This window comes from Siniperca chuatsi, linkage group LG2, assembly GCF_020085105.1.
Source record: "Siniperca chuatsi isolate FFG_IHB_CAS linkage group LG2, ASM2008510v1, whole genome shotgun sequence".
NCBI lineage: Eukaryota > Metazoa > Chordata > Actinopteri > Centrarchiformes > Sinipercidae > Siniperca > Siniperca chuatsi.
In genome coordinates, this window is record NC_058043.1 from 19,059,296 (window position 1) to 19,076,744 (window position 17,449).

Consider the following 17,449-nt stretch of genomic DNA (forward strand, 5'->3'; position numbering starts at 1 on the left):
TTGCAGCGTTCTCTGTCCTATATTTATTTGTAATGTCAAGCACATTGAATCCATGCACTCAGAGTTAATAAAATCAGGAAATATCATATGAATATGTTATTGGCAATATCAGATAATGGCAATAAAACGTAGAACTTAGAACTAGAGGATTAAACAGATCCTCCATTGTGATTCATGTTTGCTACATACTGTACAGTATTTACAACTGATTTTTGGCTAGCTATTTACAAAAATAACTTGCAGCAAATTCAACACATAAAACAATATTACATAACAATACAAATAGGCTATGTTATAGCTATGTGTGTCTGTATTTACATCTTGCATAGGGCATGGGTATGCAGGTATACAAAAAGTGCAGTATGTGCCTGCCTGTCTGTGTTTCATGTGAATGTTGAGGTAGATACCATAAATGCTTCTGTGAAACTGAATCAGTAAACATGGGTTTCATGCATTGTACCATAATCATTAATAAGGTAATTTTAGTCTTATTTGATACTACAAATAAATGAATATATTCATGGAAAAATAAACTTTTTTTCTATCCTAACTCAAAATATATGTAATATGCGTCTCAACTTTTAGACATTAGAGGCTAAAAGCTTTGCCTCTTTGCAGGGCTCGTTTGAGGAAGAAAAAAAGATCTCCTCTCTTACCTATTTTCTCTTTAGGTTCAATATTTGCTGAATATTTCCAAGATATTTGGTTGGAAAGTTTCAAGCCCTGAGTTGAACACATTCTTAAAGAGCATAATGTTCCCAAAAGGGATGATTCATTCAGAACTTTTCGTATAGCCATTTTTTGAAACTCTTAGTTTTTGGCCTTCTTGTTGTCTTTTTGTTTTCTTTTCTCCTTTTTCTCTTTCTCTTCCTTTTCTTTCTCAGAGTTCTTCTTCTCCTTCTTTTTCTCATCCTTGATCTCCTTGTATTTCCACTTGGGTGGTTCCAGGAGGCCCTTTTCCTTTTTCTTCTTCTTCTTTTCTTTCTTCGGCGTTGGCTCTGAAGGCCTGCTGACGTTGATCTTTGGTATGCAGCCCGAGGGGAACACGCTGTTCCTTCTTGCCATACTCCGGGGAATAAATGTAGCAGCAACTTTGGTGGAAGCCAATGAGAGGATGCTGCCTCGCCGCATCGTGTCGGCACAGCACATTGGAGCGATGGACTCTGTGGAGTGGATTGTGGGAATGATGTGTGATACAGAGCCGTTACTGTGGCACACTGAGCTATCTTCTAATACCTTCTCTGGGTGTTTCTTCACCAGCTCTGGCACAGCCAGGCGCCTCTTCCCCACCTCAGGAGGGCTCGTAGGGCAGAGTGGATGGCATCCAGTTGAAATTAGGGGACTGTGGACACTGGTGGTCATGCGCACCATGTGGTCCAAGCACCCATTGTCTTGGGGGTCACGAGGAAATCTGAATCCGAATCTGTTTTTGATATGCTGGGTAATTTTTTCCGTGGCACTTTTCTCAGCTGTGGCCTTGGCTACCCTCTCCTTGAGCTCAGGCCACTCAGGAACATAACTCTCACAGAACTGCTCAGCTTTTGGCCGCATATTAAGGCGCCGGAGACGATACCGAGTCTCATAACGACCTGTAGTCAGTGCCCATTGCCGAGCGCATTTTCCTCTTGTGGAGTCTACAGCATGTATGTCAGCCCCTGAAAATAAACATAGTAGAGCAAAGAAATTAGGAGAGTAAGGGTTCATTTTAATTTTAAAATGAATAAAGCATTCATTCTTTTTTGTATGTGTCATTCAGATCAGCAGAGAGCCGATAGGCCTTTTTCATGGCTGACATTTTGGCTTGTCGGCAGGAAAAGCACAGGTGTCGTTAATCACATGAACTCTATTCCAGTTTACAGGTAAATGTCTGTATATGTATCTGTAATGTCTGTCAGCATATCAGTGAGCCAGCATGCACAGCCCAGTGCCTTGAAACTGAAACACCTCATTTGCTTGGCATTATTAATGATTAATTACACCTGTGCATTTCCCATGGTAACATGTCAAAATGTCTCATGTGAAAAAGGCCTATTGGCACAGGTTTATTTAGGTTTGGTGAGATGGCAGCAATTAGGGCTTTACAATAAACCAAATTTACAATCTTACCAACATTATATATGTCATACCAACTTAAATTTACTGATATTGCAATTTCCAATAAAATATCTAAATTCCATATAGCTAAACTGGAAAGAGCTACAACAACCAATGACATCTAATCAGAAGTTCAACCAACCAATAAGCCTACAGTCCAAACCAGAAGTCCATGAACAGGTCTTACTGTAATAATGTCAGCAACAAACATATAAAAATAGTTTTCAATACCCTTATTGATATTTAGGTAAATGTCACAATTTATTATGATACATATCATATTATCCAGCCCTAGCTGCAAGGCAGAGCTGCACAGATTAGTCAATTAATCAATTAATGGATTGAAAGAATTTATCGGCAACTATTTTGATAATCAGTTATTCATTTCAGTCATTTTTCAGGCAAAAATGCCAACCATTCTCTGGCTCCAGCTTATGAAATGTGATGATTTGCTGTTTTCCTTTATCATGTATGACAGTAAATTTAATTTCTTAAGGTTTTGCATTGTTAAATAATAAACAAGCTTATTGAGACATCACTGTGGGCTCCGAGAAATTGTGAATTTATTTTTTAACATTAATAATCGAGAAAATAAACAGCAGATTAATGAATAAAGAAAGTCATCGTTATTAGCAGCAGCCCTACTGCAATGTTAAACAGCAAATTAAGAAACGTGTGCAGTCTACAAATAGCTCTGCAAGTGGCTAATCTACAACCAGCCTGCAAGTCTAGTAAATCAGAGATTACTGGAGGGTGTGTTAAAATGTGATAATGTCCTCAGAAGGATCCCTTAAACCGGTCTGGCGTCACTGGCACATTCACATGCGAACAGAGTTAGCTGGCTTCAAATATGGACAGATAAACCGTGGGGTCAGCTATTCTCACCACCTGTGCTGTAACTGTTCACTTAGAGCTGTAAGAGTTAATGAGCTAATGTCAGGGTTTCAAAAAAGGCCTAATAATATCATAGTACGGCAGCTCCTCTATGAGTGCAACATTGTCAAAAGTCAAAAGTAAACATAATGAATCAGTGAATTTTGTGCCATAAAGTTCATAGCTGTGCCCCTGCTCTTACGTACCAGCCATAACAAGGGCAGCCACGACATCACTGCGGCCGGTCATAGCAGCTTTGATGAGGGCTGTGAAACCTCGACAATCCTTTATTTCAGTGTCTACACCAGGATAGTAGTTTAGGAGGTACATGACTGTGTTGACATGACCTGGAGATAAAAACACAGAATTCAGAGATCAGATCAGCAGTGTGTCAGAAAATGTGCAACATTTGAAACTTCCTCCTACAATGTAAAACATTCAGTGAAAAAAGGAAAATCTTGCAGTGTTTATGTAGTTTTCACTTTTTGTATTTGTATTTTTAACTGCAAGTCTACATTTTTATTTTCATTATTATTATTATTATTATTATCTTATCTTACTTATCTGTATATATTTTAATAGCACATTTCTTCTGTTTATGTTTATGTTTTTATTTCACACATGCTTTGGCAATGTTAACGTCTGTTTCCCATACCAATAAAGCCCAACTGTATTGAATTGAATTGAAAGCTGGTTCTGCTGCTCACAAAAGTCTCAATTCACTTGACTCAGAGGAAGATATTGTTTGCATCAAGATCAAATTTAAATATTAAAGCTTGACAGTTTTCAGTCTATATAAGTCACATAATGCTATATATGATATTTGGTACTAACTAATTACATCATAATTGAGGCAGCTCAGTCATTTATCTTCTGAACTTGACCTTTGTTTCATTTTATTTTTTTTGTGTGTGGGTACGACTTACCTGCTTGGGATGCAATCATCAGAGCAGTGTTGCCTTCATTGTCCTGGTGATTTATGTCTATAAAGGGACAGTTGTGAAGCCCATATACAATGTCCACAAAACCTTTGCAGCAAGCCACCATCAAGCCATTCTGTTGGTAATAGTCAACGATAAGGATCAATGACAATGGGAGTGTTCTAGACATTTTAGCAGACTGGAGCTATGATTTACAGCTTCTGAATTATTAGTATTATGAATGAGACTCTCACCCAGCTATTGTTGTCCAGCTCCATGACCTCCTCTTTTGTGACGCCTCTCTCCAGAACCTTCCGCAGAGAGACGGGTTCATTACGAGCGCATGCTTGATACAGTGTTGATGCCGCACGCCCCTTAGTTATCTCCGGCATGTGCTCTGGAAGCACAGAGTCATCAGAGAGGATGCTGTCTGAATCGGACTCGCTCCCCGACAGAGACACGTCATCCTCATCAGGGCCTGAGCCCAGGTGGGGGTCCTCCGCTGCAGTGGCCATCTTCCAACAGCAGAACAGGTGAGATGGTACTGTATCCTTTGGCTACATCTACAAGAAAATCAAAAATAGAAACTAGTCAGGCAGAAACTATTGGATGTTGTCTATAGCAACAAAGGTGCAATCAGGTGTGCTCTAGAGATGGAAACTCAGAAAGGATAAATCTTTCCTCCCTGGAAAGCTCTCCGTAATTACACATAATGCCAAGTTAAAATCATCTCCTCATTGTAGACACAAAGTTGTTGGTGAATCACAACAGGCTGTATATTTCAGGCATATTGGCCACATTGAAAGATCAAAGGTTTGCTTATTGTCAGATTGTCAGAAGGGTAACATGAGTCTGTCAGTCAGGGATTATGTGTGTATTATCTGTGCGCCATGGAGTGGGTGTGACTTTATGAGCTCAGTATTTCTTTACTGTTGAGTAACTGGATCAGCATCTAAAAGCCCTGCTGAACATACAGGAGGGCTAAATGAGGAACAACCCACCTCAGAATAACCTCAGTCACACGTGGCCCTGGTCAACTCATGCTGTGGCTCTCTTACTGCTTTCTGAAGGCAACATAACTACTGACTTTTTTTCTCTATCTGTAATGTAGTATGTGTGTAATCACATGCAAATGTTCACACGTATACTCAAGTGTTCCTGACACTGTGAAATCAAAGCAACATAACTGTGAGTTTGGGATATTCAAAATGTCTAAAGAGGATCTCTGACAGTGGTTTTCAAGATATATTCATGGCCTGTTATGACTGTGTTGTATCAGAAAGCACAGACATGTCTTTATGTCACAGACAAATGTGAAACCACGGTTCATGAAAGAAAGTAAATAAATGAAAATTCAGAAGCAGAACAGCAGCATCTACCACCCTTCATCATTACAGAATGTATGTTCTATCACGTTGATCAAACTATCTGAGACTGTCATGTGAACATAAAGAATATACACTTACCACAAAGGGTTATCAATCAGCCATAAACGTAGATGTATCCATGTGTCAGTCCGTGTGTGCCATACCTCTACGACTTCTTGTGGCGGACTTTTGACTTCCTCCAACACTCCTACTGTGTTTTCAGAGCAGAGAGGTCACAGTTTCCTCCTGGGCCTGTAAATAGAGGTACTTTACCCATTTCCATCCCACATATTGTCATGATGACATAAAACTGAGAGGAGGAGTCTTCGCAGAGTCTTTGCAGAGAAACTGTGTGTTCAGCTCCTGTGCTTAGCTCATCCCACTTACAACAGCTTTATGAAGAGGATTACTTACTGCTCTGGCCATTTTTATCTTTCAGCATAACATCGGTGTTGTCCATGCTACTTGTTACTACCAGTTTTTTTTTAATTGGCTAAACTAAAGAGTTTCTTGAAGTTCCATGCCATTTCCCCCCCCTCTTTTCGTCTGTATAGTAGATTCCCCATGTTTGAACTTTCTGATAAACTGTCACGGTTACATTTGACCCACAATAAAATGGCACAACTCAGGATGAAAAACTTTATATGAAAAATAAACGAGAACATAAACAGAAGAACGTGGAAAAGAAAACTCAGAAGGAAGAATAACAATAACACATCAACAACAACCATGCCTCGTCTTCTGTCAAATATAAATAAATATGCAGTTATGCAAAAATCTCTTATTAAAACACAGAATGCATACGGCATTTTGTATTCCGTCCACAAATAAGTAATTAATCCAATTGTAAATGCATAAAATGTTAACTGTAAGCTGCATAAGCCAGAGGAATCTAATTAATTGTTAAGACTGACTAGCAGACGGTCAAAACCAATCAGAGGTGACCAACGTGCTCTGAACAGATGGGACAGATTCCAGACTCAAGAGTCAAAACAGAAACATTTCATGTCTGCTGTCATTTCACAGAACAACAGTGGAAACTGAATCTGAGTCATGAGGTTTCTCAGATGTACCACAGGATGGGGATCTCTCACAAAGTTCACAGGCTCTAATCTCAGACTCAGACAAAGTTTGGTCATAATAGAGTGAAAATGATAAGCAGTTATATCTGTGTCCTAAATGTCAGGAATATACAAACTGCATTAACATGATTTAAATCTGAAATGCATCTGCTATCGATGAAGTGAGGATTTAAATATATTTTTGATTTCACTGCAGGATTTGCAGTTGTAGTGAAAGTTGAAACAGGAAAAATGAAAAAGAAAATCATATAGACAGTATGATCTGGTCTACTCAGTGATAATAAGAAAGCGCTTTAAGTTTTTCTAAAGATATTTTTGGCTAGTTAAAGCTCCTGCTTTGGGAATGGTCACAGACTGAAATTAGCCTATGGGACCTATGGGACCTGTGGGACCTGTGGGACGTGACTGGACCTGTCTGGACAGATTGACCTCTCTCTTGTCCAGAAAGGCCTGAGGACAGATTCCACTGCAATTGAACAGCTGTCCTCACCTGCCCAGAAGAGAAAAAAGACCTGGTGCAAAGCAAAGATCATCTGCATTTGTCCGTCTGCTGGACATCAGGCAGGATAGCAAAGATCTTTTTCTGCTTGTTTTCTGTCTTTTTGATTAAATCAAAAATCGAAGGATCAGATGTGGATGCTTAAATGAGGGACATTAAATTGAAGAAAAAGGACGCCGCATTAAGACAAACTCAAGGGGAACGGAAGAGTGAATGATGCAAAATTAAGACTTAAGACAATGGAGGACTGAACAACTTCTTGATAAAGTGAGTGTCTTTGGTCCACAAGGCCAACATTGTTCAGTTGAGGTGATAGAAATAACAAACTTCAATGCTAACAACGTGCATATGTCAACTTGGGCTACTCTTAATTATTATACACATACGCAAATGCTGAAATTGTGTGAAACATCTTCATCATCTAATAGCACAAAACAAGAACATCTGAAAGTAATAACATTGTATGTGTGCTGAGACTTTTTTTTATACAATATTAACATGATTCCTCCAAGTGAAACTGGAAGAAATTATTTTGTTCTTTCTTCTTCTTCTTTTCCTTTCGGCTGTTCCCTTTCAGGGGTTGCCACAGCGAATCATGTGCCTCCATCTAACCCTGTCCTCTGCGTCCTCTTCACTCGCACCAGTTAGCTTCATGTCCTCTCTCACTACATCCATAAATCTCCTCTTTGGTCTTCCTCTAGACCTCCTCCCTGGCAGCTCCAACCTCAGCATCCTTCTACCAATATATTCACAGTCTCTCCTCTGAACATGTCCAAACCACCTCGATCTGGCCTCTCTGACTTTATCTCCGAAACATCTAACATGAGCTGTCCCTCTGATGTACTCATTCCTGATCCTGTCCATCCTCGTCACTCCCAAAGAGAACTTCAACATCTTAAGCTCTGCTACCTCCAGCTCTGCCTCTTGTCTTTTCTTCAGTGCCACTGTCTCTAAGCTGTACAACATCGCTGGTCTCACCGCCGTCTTGAACACCTTTCCTTTCATTCTTGCTGATACTCTTTTATCACACAACACACCTGACACTTTTCTCCACCCGTTCCAACCTGCTTGCACTCGCCTCTTCGCCTCTTTTCCACAGTCTCCATTGCTCTGAACCTTTGACCCTAAGTACTTAAAGTCCTGCACCTTCTTCACCTCTGCTCCCTGTAACCTCACCGTTCCACCTGGGTCCCTCTCATTGACACACATGTATTCTGTCTTACTGCGGCTAAGCTTCATTCCTCTGTTTTCCAGAGCAGACCTCCATCTCTCTAGATTTTCCTCCACCTGCTCCCTGGAATTTAAACACACCAAAACATTGCTGCTGCTCATCCTATAATCTGAGCATTATCATATTCATTAGACTTAAAAATAGGGTTGATTTTAAGTTGATCTTAACTTAAAATCAGTATGTATTAAAAAAACATATCCTGCATTGTATTGATTTAGCTCATGTGCAGTTTATGTGACAGTACTTTCTAATTTTGAGAATGCACAAACAATGATGTGCAGACCACTGTGAGTTTTCCATCAAAGTCCTGTGTGCACTGACGTAAAGGCGAGCTACTGTAACAAAGAGTTTCCCTACGGGGATCAATAAAGTATTTCTGATTCTGATTTCTGATTCTGATTCTGAAAGTTAATCAAAATTAGAAAAAGCTGCAGAATGCTTATCTTGCCTTCGTCGAGGTGGTAAATTTTGATTCTGGTTTTTAGTGTTTTATAGATTAGAAGTACCTTTAAGATGAAACGTATTCTTCAGACAGCATCAGACTTCTTTGGCCTGGATTTGATGTTGTCCTGTACTCTCCCGATCTGTTCACCCTTCTCAGAGAAATTCCTCAGATAAGATAAACCACTTAAGCTGAAGCAAAAATAGGAAAGAGAAAGAGAGGTGAAATAGAGTGGAAAAGTAGTGTAATTAGCTCCTTCACTTTTTCTGTTCTGTTGGGGCCCCTAAATCTGTCACACATATACATTAAAATACAAATACAGCTACAAATAAAAACAAAATAAGTTAAATTAAATTAAAAACACCTTGTCCTCTTTATCAAAAGAGGACAAGGTGTTTTTAATTTAATTTAACTTATTTTGTTTTTAATTTCGCCCACTCACTCACATGTTTGTCTTGTGTGTAAGCTTTCAGGCAACACCCGGGAGAAACTGTTGTCGCATGAAAACAGTCAGGACATGTGGACGCAGTTCAAGTGGGCCAGGAAGTCCAGTGTGGCTGCAGGATGCAACGGTAACACAATGGGTTTATCTGCTGTATTCATGTCTTCAGTGAATTTAGAGAAATACAGTGGTTTACTGCTGTGTGCACCTCTTATGTCACCCGTAGTGGGGAGCTACAGTATCTAACGGAAAGGAAGAGCAGCGATCCCATCAGAGATTTGACTGAAAGTTTCACTTTACAAACAAAACATCATTGTTGAATTTAAGATTTTAAAATACTAAAAGCAACACCAAATAGAAAAAGCACACATTACCTTGTCCTGATGATTAAATGTTGGCTAATTAGGCTTGTGCACGCTCACATACACATGCATGCACGTACAATAATCCTACATTGTGGAGAGATCAGTGCTTTTCAGCTCACAGGGATCATCATGTCAGCAGAGTTTTTAAAAGCTTAACTCGATGGCCAAGACAGCAAGAGCATTTTGATATTTTTATAGCTGTAATCTGTCCTCGATGGATTGAGTTTCCAGGGTTGTGTTGGTCAACCTGTGATGTGAATGTGTGCTTATCTGTCTGTGTGTGTGTAACTGTGTAATACTGTGTGTGTCACATAGAAACAGCAGCTGTATTAAGAGACAAATTCTTCCCCTCCTGTTTGTTTTTCTTCTTCCCTGACTTTGCCCATGTTTGGGTTCGTATGAGTTTATGCATAAATCTCCTTGAATCACACTACTGGCTGCCACGAGCCTGGACAGCTGTGCTCGGAAGATCATCTAGTCATGAATGCTTAATCTTGGCTTTGAGATTAAATCGGTCTGCCTACATCCTGCCGGCTCAGTTTGGTGTGTGTCGGATATTTCCACATGTTGGTTTTTCCACAGCAGAGGAAATGCTTTGACACCTGTGGTGACAAAGGAAAGCAGGCAACTGCCTTTTTGATTAGAGAAGGAGGTTCTTTACCAGTTTTAAAAAACATATATGATAGTTCATCTTTGTTGTTCTGATTGGATTCAGTCTACTGGTGACCCCTCATTTCTGTTTGTATATGTTAATGGATGGTGGCTAGCTCAGCTAAAGAGTGAAAAAATCTATCTTGTGACCCCTTGATGGAGTCCCGACCACTGGGAACCACTGACTTAAAATACATAAATTTGGGTGCTCGATCTGTGTTTGCATGTCTGCAGCTAGTTGTTTGTTAGTGGGTCTTTTCTTGTGACTTTTCTTCATGTATAGTGCGTCCACATTTAAGACTATACTCAGACACAGAGGTGCTTTGGGCTGAATGCTAACAATAACAATGGCGATGCTAACATGCTGATGTTTAGTAGGTATGTTCGCCATATTAGTTCAGCGTGTTAGCATGCCTACCATCCAATAGTTGTCAAGACATTTCACTCAAAACCATAAATGTCAACATCATGGTGGAGCTAAAGGAAAAGTCAGTGATTCACAAAAGTCATTAGAATTCATTCTCTGGGAACCATGAATTGTATGCTAATCCATCTAATAGTTGAGATATTTCAGTTTGGACCAACGTGTGCACCCACCAACTGACAGACATTGCCATCCATAGAGACATGTCCCTAGCATGGCTAAAACACTGACTGCGAAGTTACTCTGTACAGTTGAAATTTGTGCTTATTTCATGGAAAAGTCATGCTCATGCAGTGACAGTGCGAAAGGTTCACAGAGCGAACACTGAGAAGAGAAGCTGGTGAGGGAGTTGTGAAGAGAGAGAGAGGGGAGAGGGAGCAGAAGGGGAGGGGAGAGAAATGAAAGGAGGTGGGACTGGGAAACAGATGCTAGCGCAGCAGTACAGCATGTTAGCTACCACCCCCTCCCTCATCACAGCCACTCCCATTCCCTGCCCCTCTGTCGCTCCCTCGCTTACTTTTGGTCCCTCTCATAATCTTTGCCCACTATCTGACCACACAGAGAGGCTGGAGAGTGGAGGGGAGCACTGTCTCTCTGGTTTTACGCTGCTGTTCTTCACATCATGGGATAGGAACAGCTTTTTTTCATCCCAAGGGTTTCTACTCAGATTTGAACTATGACTGTGGAGCTCTCTGTACAATTTCCTCCCATCTCCTCTGGGTTTTACCACAGCAATAGTGTGTGTGTGCATGTGCTTATGTGTGTGTCTGTCCGGTATGATGCCTGCCTCTGATAGTCTTGAGTTTAGCAGCAGGAGTGGATCATCATGAGAGGGGGTCACCACCAGAGAGGGTGTGGGTGTCAGCACCTGTTCAGAAAACTGCTCAGCAAATGTGGCTGCTGCTTTGTTCGAGTTAGAGGTACGTAGATGCTCTGCTCATCAGAAGGACTTTTACTGTAGTTGTTCTCTGACGTTGTTGTACTCTCTGTGGAGTAACGTTTTTACTGATGATATATTTATATTTGGTTGTTTCTCTAAATTCCTAAAGTTGTTGCAGTTATTTTTGTTGCTTGTACGCAGTGTTTTGTAATGTTAGGAGATGCACTTGGTTGTTACTTTCTTATATATCTAATATCAAAGCCAAAGTTTCTCTAAGTCATAGCAAAATCCAATTAACCTTTCTTTATACATGTTTTTTGCGACATTATTATTCATTCATTATGTTTGTCATCCATTCACGTCCCAGTCTTCTTGCCTGTACCTGTAATACTGAGAGGGCAGCAGCATTAGATAGCCAGAATTAAAAATAGCCCATATTAATTCTGCTAACTAGCTACTGTTAGCAGCAACTTCAGCCATATTTACTTTATATCAAGTCTACGGTACTAACTGACCAACAGGCCATATTGTTGCCACCAAATTGTGTACCACACCGTAGATAGTCAATGACTCTTTTGTCACTGTTGGGTTTGGTTTATCTGTGAGAGTGAATGTGGTGTATATTGTATAGTGTATTTGTCAGTCAAGCACAAAAAGGCCTGACAACATATTAGCCGCAATGTTCATGCTAATTCCTTGTTGTCAAGTGGCTTCACTAATGTGGGCTATAGCCCTCGACTCCAGCGTTGGTGTCAAGTGAGAATTTCCCCTGGATTGGGGATGCAACAGTGTCTGCAAACTTTGCACTGTACCTTGTGTTGATAATTGATTCTACCATTAAAGAAGAAGATAAAGGGCTGAATAGTGGGTATTCCTTTAAAAAGGAACTCTGTCTGACTCTGTGAAATGCCAAGAGAGACTTTTAGAAAGTCTGCTCCAAGAAAACACAGTGGCAGTATTGTTTGTGGATTTGTGCAATTTTTACAGAAAACAAGGCAGAGACAGCTTCAGTCATATTTTTTTCAGGATTCATCTATAGTAAATCAGCAGTCTGTGTTTAGAAATATGTGATACAGGTACAGCAAGAGCAGCCAGTGATTCATGTTGCAAACAGACTAAAAGTCAGTGATAGAGTCACATCTGGATCTCTGCAGTTTTTCTGAATATGCTGCTGATCACTGAATCATGGCAACACAAGAGTCAGTGAGTCACTGTCCTGACATTCCTTCCCCTAAAACACTAGGCTGAAAGACCCCCATCACACACACACACAGACACACACACAGTTAGATATCATTAACTTTTTTTCTTGTCTCTGGAAAAAAAGAAACAAGATTCATGAGATACAGAATAGAAAAATCTTCATTATGATCTCTATCTGCACCACTGACAATAATAAGATACTGAGATTAAAGCATTAGCTTACATCAGTAACAATTTTTCTGTTTTTTTTCTTCTGATAATGTTAATCATTAATGCTGCTTATTGCTGTAGCATCACTCTTAATAGTTTGGGCTGTGAAGCCAACGCTAACATAGTTAGCTAAGTTTTTTGTTTCGTTTGTTTGACATTATGGGAAAAGAGACATTAATTCATACAAATCTACAAAAAATCAATAGCACAATAAAGTCCAGGACTTTCATTGTGGTCCTTGATGAAGACAAGAGCGGTGGTGCCTGTGAACTTTCAAGTAGCGCTAGCTAGCTAACTTTGTTAGCATTAGCTTGGCTGCTAAAATGCTTTAGCTACTGTTACAAGAGTAATCAATCACTGATTATTTTTTTCTTTTATTACCAACTGATTGGAGGTTAAAGGAAAAGTATGCCATATGTTATGTTTTATATCTATTTTTACACTATTATTTAGTGATGTATTCATTTATATTCTTGACTGGTCTGATAACTACAGTTAGTCAGTTTCAGGGCTCCATATGTGGCAGCGGGCAAAAACAGTTTGTGTATTTGTGTAACACAAACTTTAGACACGATGAGTTGAAAGCATTAGCTTACATTAGTAAAAACTTTTCTCTTTTACCTTTTTGTTACTGTGGAAGGTTTATTTCTTTTTTCATATCAGATGCATTTTTGACTGCTGTTCTGTATAGATATATGTGTGTGGCAGCATGTAAAAAAAGAAAGTGATTTTCTTAATCTGTACCCCTACAATTCTGTGACCCTGCTTCAGAGCAAAAGCAGCTGTACCCACACACACATTTGAACATGCACATACATAGACACACAAACACGTCCCATTATTGCCCCGACCCTTAAATCCTCTGTTGTTCCAGTTGCTTGGGGAGTGATTACAGAACAGCTCTTCTCTGAGCTGCACTGTCTGACAGACCCTGCAAATAGACGTGTGAAATGTAAAAAACTGAAACAGCCTTGTGTTGAGATGCCTTGCTTTCTCACCTTTGTTCGCTGTTGTTCTTTTCTTTGGGATGCACATCGCCTGTATGATGTGATTTCAGTATTGTTGTTATACAAGGTGTTTTCTTCTCTTCTGACTCTAAAAATACCATTTTCTCTGTTTGTGTGTCTGTGGATGAGTATGCTTTGTGTTTATAGAAAGCCTAACAGTCACAGCACTCAGGATAACACAGGCTCTTTTGCTGTCATATAATCTGTTTGTCTCTTCTTTCATACCTTTTCTATTCTGTGGTTGCAAGAAAGCTGTGTTTTAGCTGGAGAGCCTTTTCTTTAATTTTCAAGTGTTTTTCTTATGTGGTTTGGGGCTTTCTGATCTCCCTCTACCTACCCTGAAGACTCCCTTCTTATAACTCTGTCATTCTTCTCTCTCTCATTGAGTGTTTCATTGCATTTGGCACAATGTCCAACAGCTATTTATAAAGGCAGAGAAACACCTCCAGATAAAGTATGTTTGGGAAACTTGCTTGGAAATCTACTTAAAAGTCCTGCCAACAATCTCACTGTCTCAGGAAATATACATCACTCTGGCTCCTAAACTGCCATGACTAATAGTCCATTAGCCCACCACTGTGTGAGGTCATCACTGCCAGTATGTGAAGAAGTGAACATGATGACTAACAGGCATTTTGTACTATTGCTTTCTTTGGTTGTGTGTTTTGCTATTGTCACAATTTGAACTTGATTTACATTAAAGCACACAATTAGATAATTAGACAATTAGACAATTCTCCCTACAGGAGAAGGGTCCAGCAGACAGTGAGAACTCAGGCAAGGCAAGTTTATTTGTAGACCAAAATCAATTCAAATAAAATAAATACAGAACCAAAAGAGTCATTCATGAGTCGGTTTGCTGTTAAAAATTAACAAATCGCCTACTGAACATAGTGGAGCATTTAGTTGCTGAAGAGCCAGATATTTTTCTCAGGAGTTGGTAGAGACCAAAAACAGAGCTACAAGATGAGTGAATATTTGACTTACATTCGCCAGGTGGCCAGAAACATCGTATGAATGCTTATGTTGCTCTTTGTCTGTTGGATGTGTAAAAAGGCAGCTGTTTGCTAACATGTTTGCCATAACTTTATACGGTGATAATACTGTATGTCAATGTTGTGTTCACAGCTTTTTTCACTAACACCATCAGTCAAAGGCAGTGGAGAACATGCTTCATCTTTAGTTTGGACTCTGGGAAACATTAGTAGACATGTAAAACCGTTGTATTGAGTTCCATACTCTTCAATACGCGCACTCATTCTCGTCTTACTCATTAAACTCAAACCTAAACTCTGACCTTAACCAGACCTTCAGTGAAGGGAGATGGAGTAGACTGAGAGGGTTTTTGAGTGGCAAACAAAAACTATGAGGGGTGACCACAATGTACGAGTGAGAGCCCACATCAGCACCCTGCTGCGCCGTGGGAAAATGGAACTGGTAGCGTGAAGAGTAGATGTCTTGCTACAATGTAAAAACTGTAACTGGGTCAGCTGTCAGAATGCAGGATGTTATCACATGTGATCTGAAGGGATATTAATCAATCATTCTTGTCATAGTTTGCTAGCAAATACAATTGTCCTAATAATAGCTCAAGTCACAGACGCTAAGAGCAAAAAGAGTGAACAAACCACAGGCACGACACTTACATTGATATCTGTACACATATGGCAACACAGATGAACCATTTTGCGATGCAGCATGGCAGCTGGCCTGTGGATAGCAGGTAGCCTTAGCAGTAGGAGTTAGCAGCAGCAAAATTGGTTGGAATCAGCAATATTTTAAAGTAAATAACATGGAAGACTGGGCTGGTTAGAGGTGCATTTTCATTACAAGGCAATGCAGGTGAATGACTGCGGGTAGTTGATGCACAGGGAGATCAGCTGATCAGATCCTGGTTTAACCTTGAGCTCCGTTCTGCATTTGTATGTGTAGCCAAACCTTTTTCCTGTGGCTTATCAAACTAAGTGACAACAACTGTAATGTAACATTTCATACCTACACGTTAAAAGTCCTCTCTCATGGTTAGGAATGAAACTACTCATTAGTTTAATGTGGAGCAAAGACGATGGCACATTTACGTGTGTGTGTGTGCATGTGTGCGTTTTTAATTTAATTAATCTGTCACTCTCCCGGATTGATAAACTGTGCATCAACCCTGTTCAGGAGGGAGTGGATGCAGATGACGTGAAAGTGGCTGATTTGTAGTTTTTGTGATGACAGCGTTGTGGACTATTTGCCTTGGCGGTTTTCCAACATGAAGTGAAGCAGGCCGTTTTAGCCCATAATGACTGGATTTGATTGCAATAATGATGATTTCATCCATCAGCACGCACAGAATAAGAAGCTCCCATATACAGAAAAATAAAGGCCATGTGTAAAGCTTTAGTCATGCTTATGCTCGGTGAAGTGTCATCATACTGTTTGAAGCGGCGCTCCAACAGCATCTCAATAATTCCTGCTGTTGCTGACCATGACCATTTATGGGGTTTAGTGGGGGAAGATGTAGTTAACTGTCTCCCAACCATCTGCTTTAAGAGAAAGAGACTTCCATGATGTAAAGTAGATCATGGAAGCAGCACTCTCTCTCTCCCATCATAGCCACATAAGCACAAATACAGTACATACTCTTCTTCTCATGTAATATGAGTTAATTATTAACATACCATGTCTATAAGAATGATAGTGATTCAGAGATGGTACTAATCACCCATTACATCACATCACATCACATCATATTGTCCGTTGAACTGCCACTTTACTGATAAAGAACCTGAAATTATGAATTATACTATGTTGAAAATTAAAATGAATGAATACTCAGAGAGACAGAGCATACTACACTTTTTAGAAAGAAGGACATTGCTGGACATGGTTTTGACACCTTCAAAAAGCTGAGAGGACAGGGCCTAAACTGGATTGTTTTAACAGAAACAGTTGAAAAAATACATCTCTCCACACCTGCATGTCTGGGACAGGTACATCAAAGGTGTGTCATCATTCACAGCCTTTTTATTGGTCAGTACATTAACTGTATAAAGAAAGAAAGTGTGAGGAAGCATACTTATTTCAAGTGACGTGTGAATGGCTCCACAGTTGTCTAGTTGACTATGCTGTGTAGCTTTGTTATCATCAATGGATGTGATTTCAACTGTAGTGAAGTAAAAGCTTCAGTAAAAGTCCACATACTCCAAAGACTACACAAACAATCTACTCAATTTCAGTAACAAGTTAGTTTCCACTCTTGCATATCAAACTGTTGTTTCGCCACAGAGTAGTGCAATTTGCTGGTGCTGTTTACTGCCATCTCTTTCCATCTGGGTAAGTGTGTTGTCTGAGAGAATCAAACCCCACCCAACCTAAATCCATCGATTAATCTGCATGCAGTAGAGAATTTTTGTTGCACATAAAACCACCTCCATGACTAACAAGTTACCCAAATCTGCCCCAGTTATGTGTGAAAATGGTCAAAGAAAATGTGTTTCTTAAAACTGAAGCTAGACTTCACTATTGACTATTTTCATGGACAGAAGGTTTACACAAGAAGAAAATGTTTAATGTAATTTGGATGTCCATAAAGACTGCATGCAAGGATGCATTCACAGCATGCATGCTTGGAGCCACTGTTGACACTCCCTGCAATCCGGATGGTGGTTCAGCTGTTGCTTTGTGGGAAAATGACACATTACATAAGCGTCTCAAACAAACCTTGCAAGCTGAGTCGCTCACCTCAGCAGTGGTTTGGACGTCACAATGACCATT

General features: G+C 39.9%; 2 protein-coding genes across 8 annotated transcripts in view; one reads left to right on the forward strand and one right to left on the reverse strand.

Annotated features, from left to right (window-relative positions):
* ankrd33ab (ankyrin repeat domain 33Ab) lies at positions 1–8,609 on the reverse strand. Its single transcript, XM_044177445.1, has 6 exons — positions 8,573–8,609; positions 5,354–5,506; positions 4,142–4,450; positions 3,894–4,023; positions 3,174–3,314; positions 1–1,655 (listed from the first exon to the last, which is right to left on the reverse strand). The coding sequence occupies exons 3-6, from the start codon at positions 4,400–4,402 to the stop codon at positions 811–813; spliced, it is 1,377 nt and encodes a 458-aa protein (XP_044033380.1). The 5' UTR covers positions 4,403–4,450; positions 5,354–5,506; positions 8,573–8,609; the 3' UTR covers positions 1–810.
* The window catches only part of arhgef25b (Rho guanine nucleotide exchange factor (GEF) 25b), a 26,629-nt gene continuing 16,045 nt past the window's right edge, over positions 6,866–17,449 (forward strand). The window contains exons 1-2 of one of the 7 annotated variants that reach the window (XM_044177375.1): positions 6,866–7,102; positions 8,975–9,080. In XM_044177375.1, coding sequence (XP_044033310.1) covers positions 9,026–9,080 — 55 coding nt within the window. In that variant the 5' untranslated portion in view covers positions 6,866–7,102; positions 8,975–9,025. Of the gene's footprint in view, positions 7,103–8,974; positions 9,081–10,919; positions 11,311–17,449 lie in introns of those variants that run through there. The other 6 variants (XM_044177383.1, XM_044177358.1, XM_044177367.1 and 3 more) reach the window with 6 other exon arrangements.

Coding starts and splice junctions, on each gene's coding strand:
- ankrd33ab (XM_044177445.1), bottom strand. CDS start 4,402: ATGGCCACTGCAGCGGAGGACCCCCACCTGGGCTCAGGCCCTGATGAG. Junction 3,315..3,893: donor GATGATTGCATCCCAAGCAG/GTAAGTCGTACC, acceptor TTTTATCTCCAG/GTCATGTCAACACAGTCATG. Junction 1,656..3,173: donor GGCTGCCCTTGTTATGGCTG/GTACGTAAGAGC, acceptor GTTTATTTTCAG/GGGCTGACATACATGCTGTA.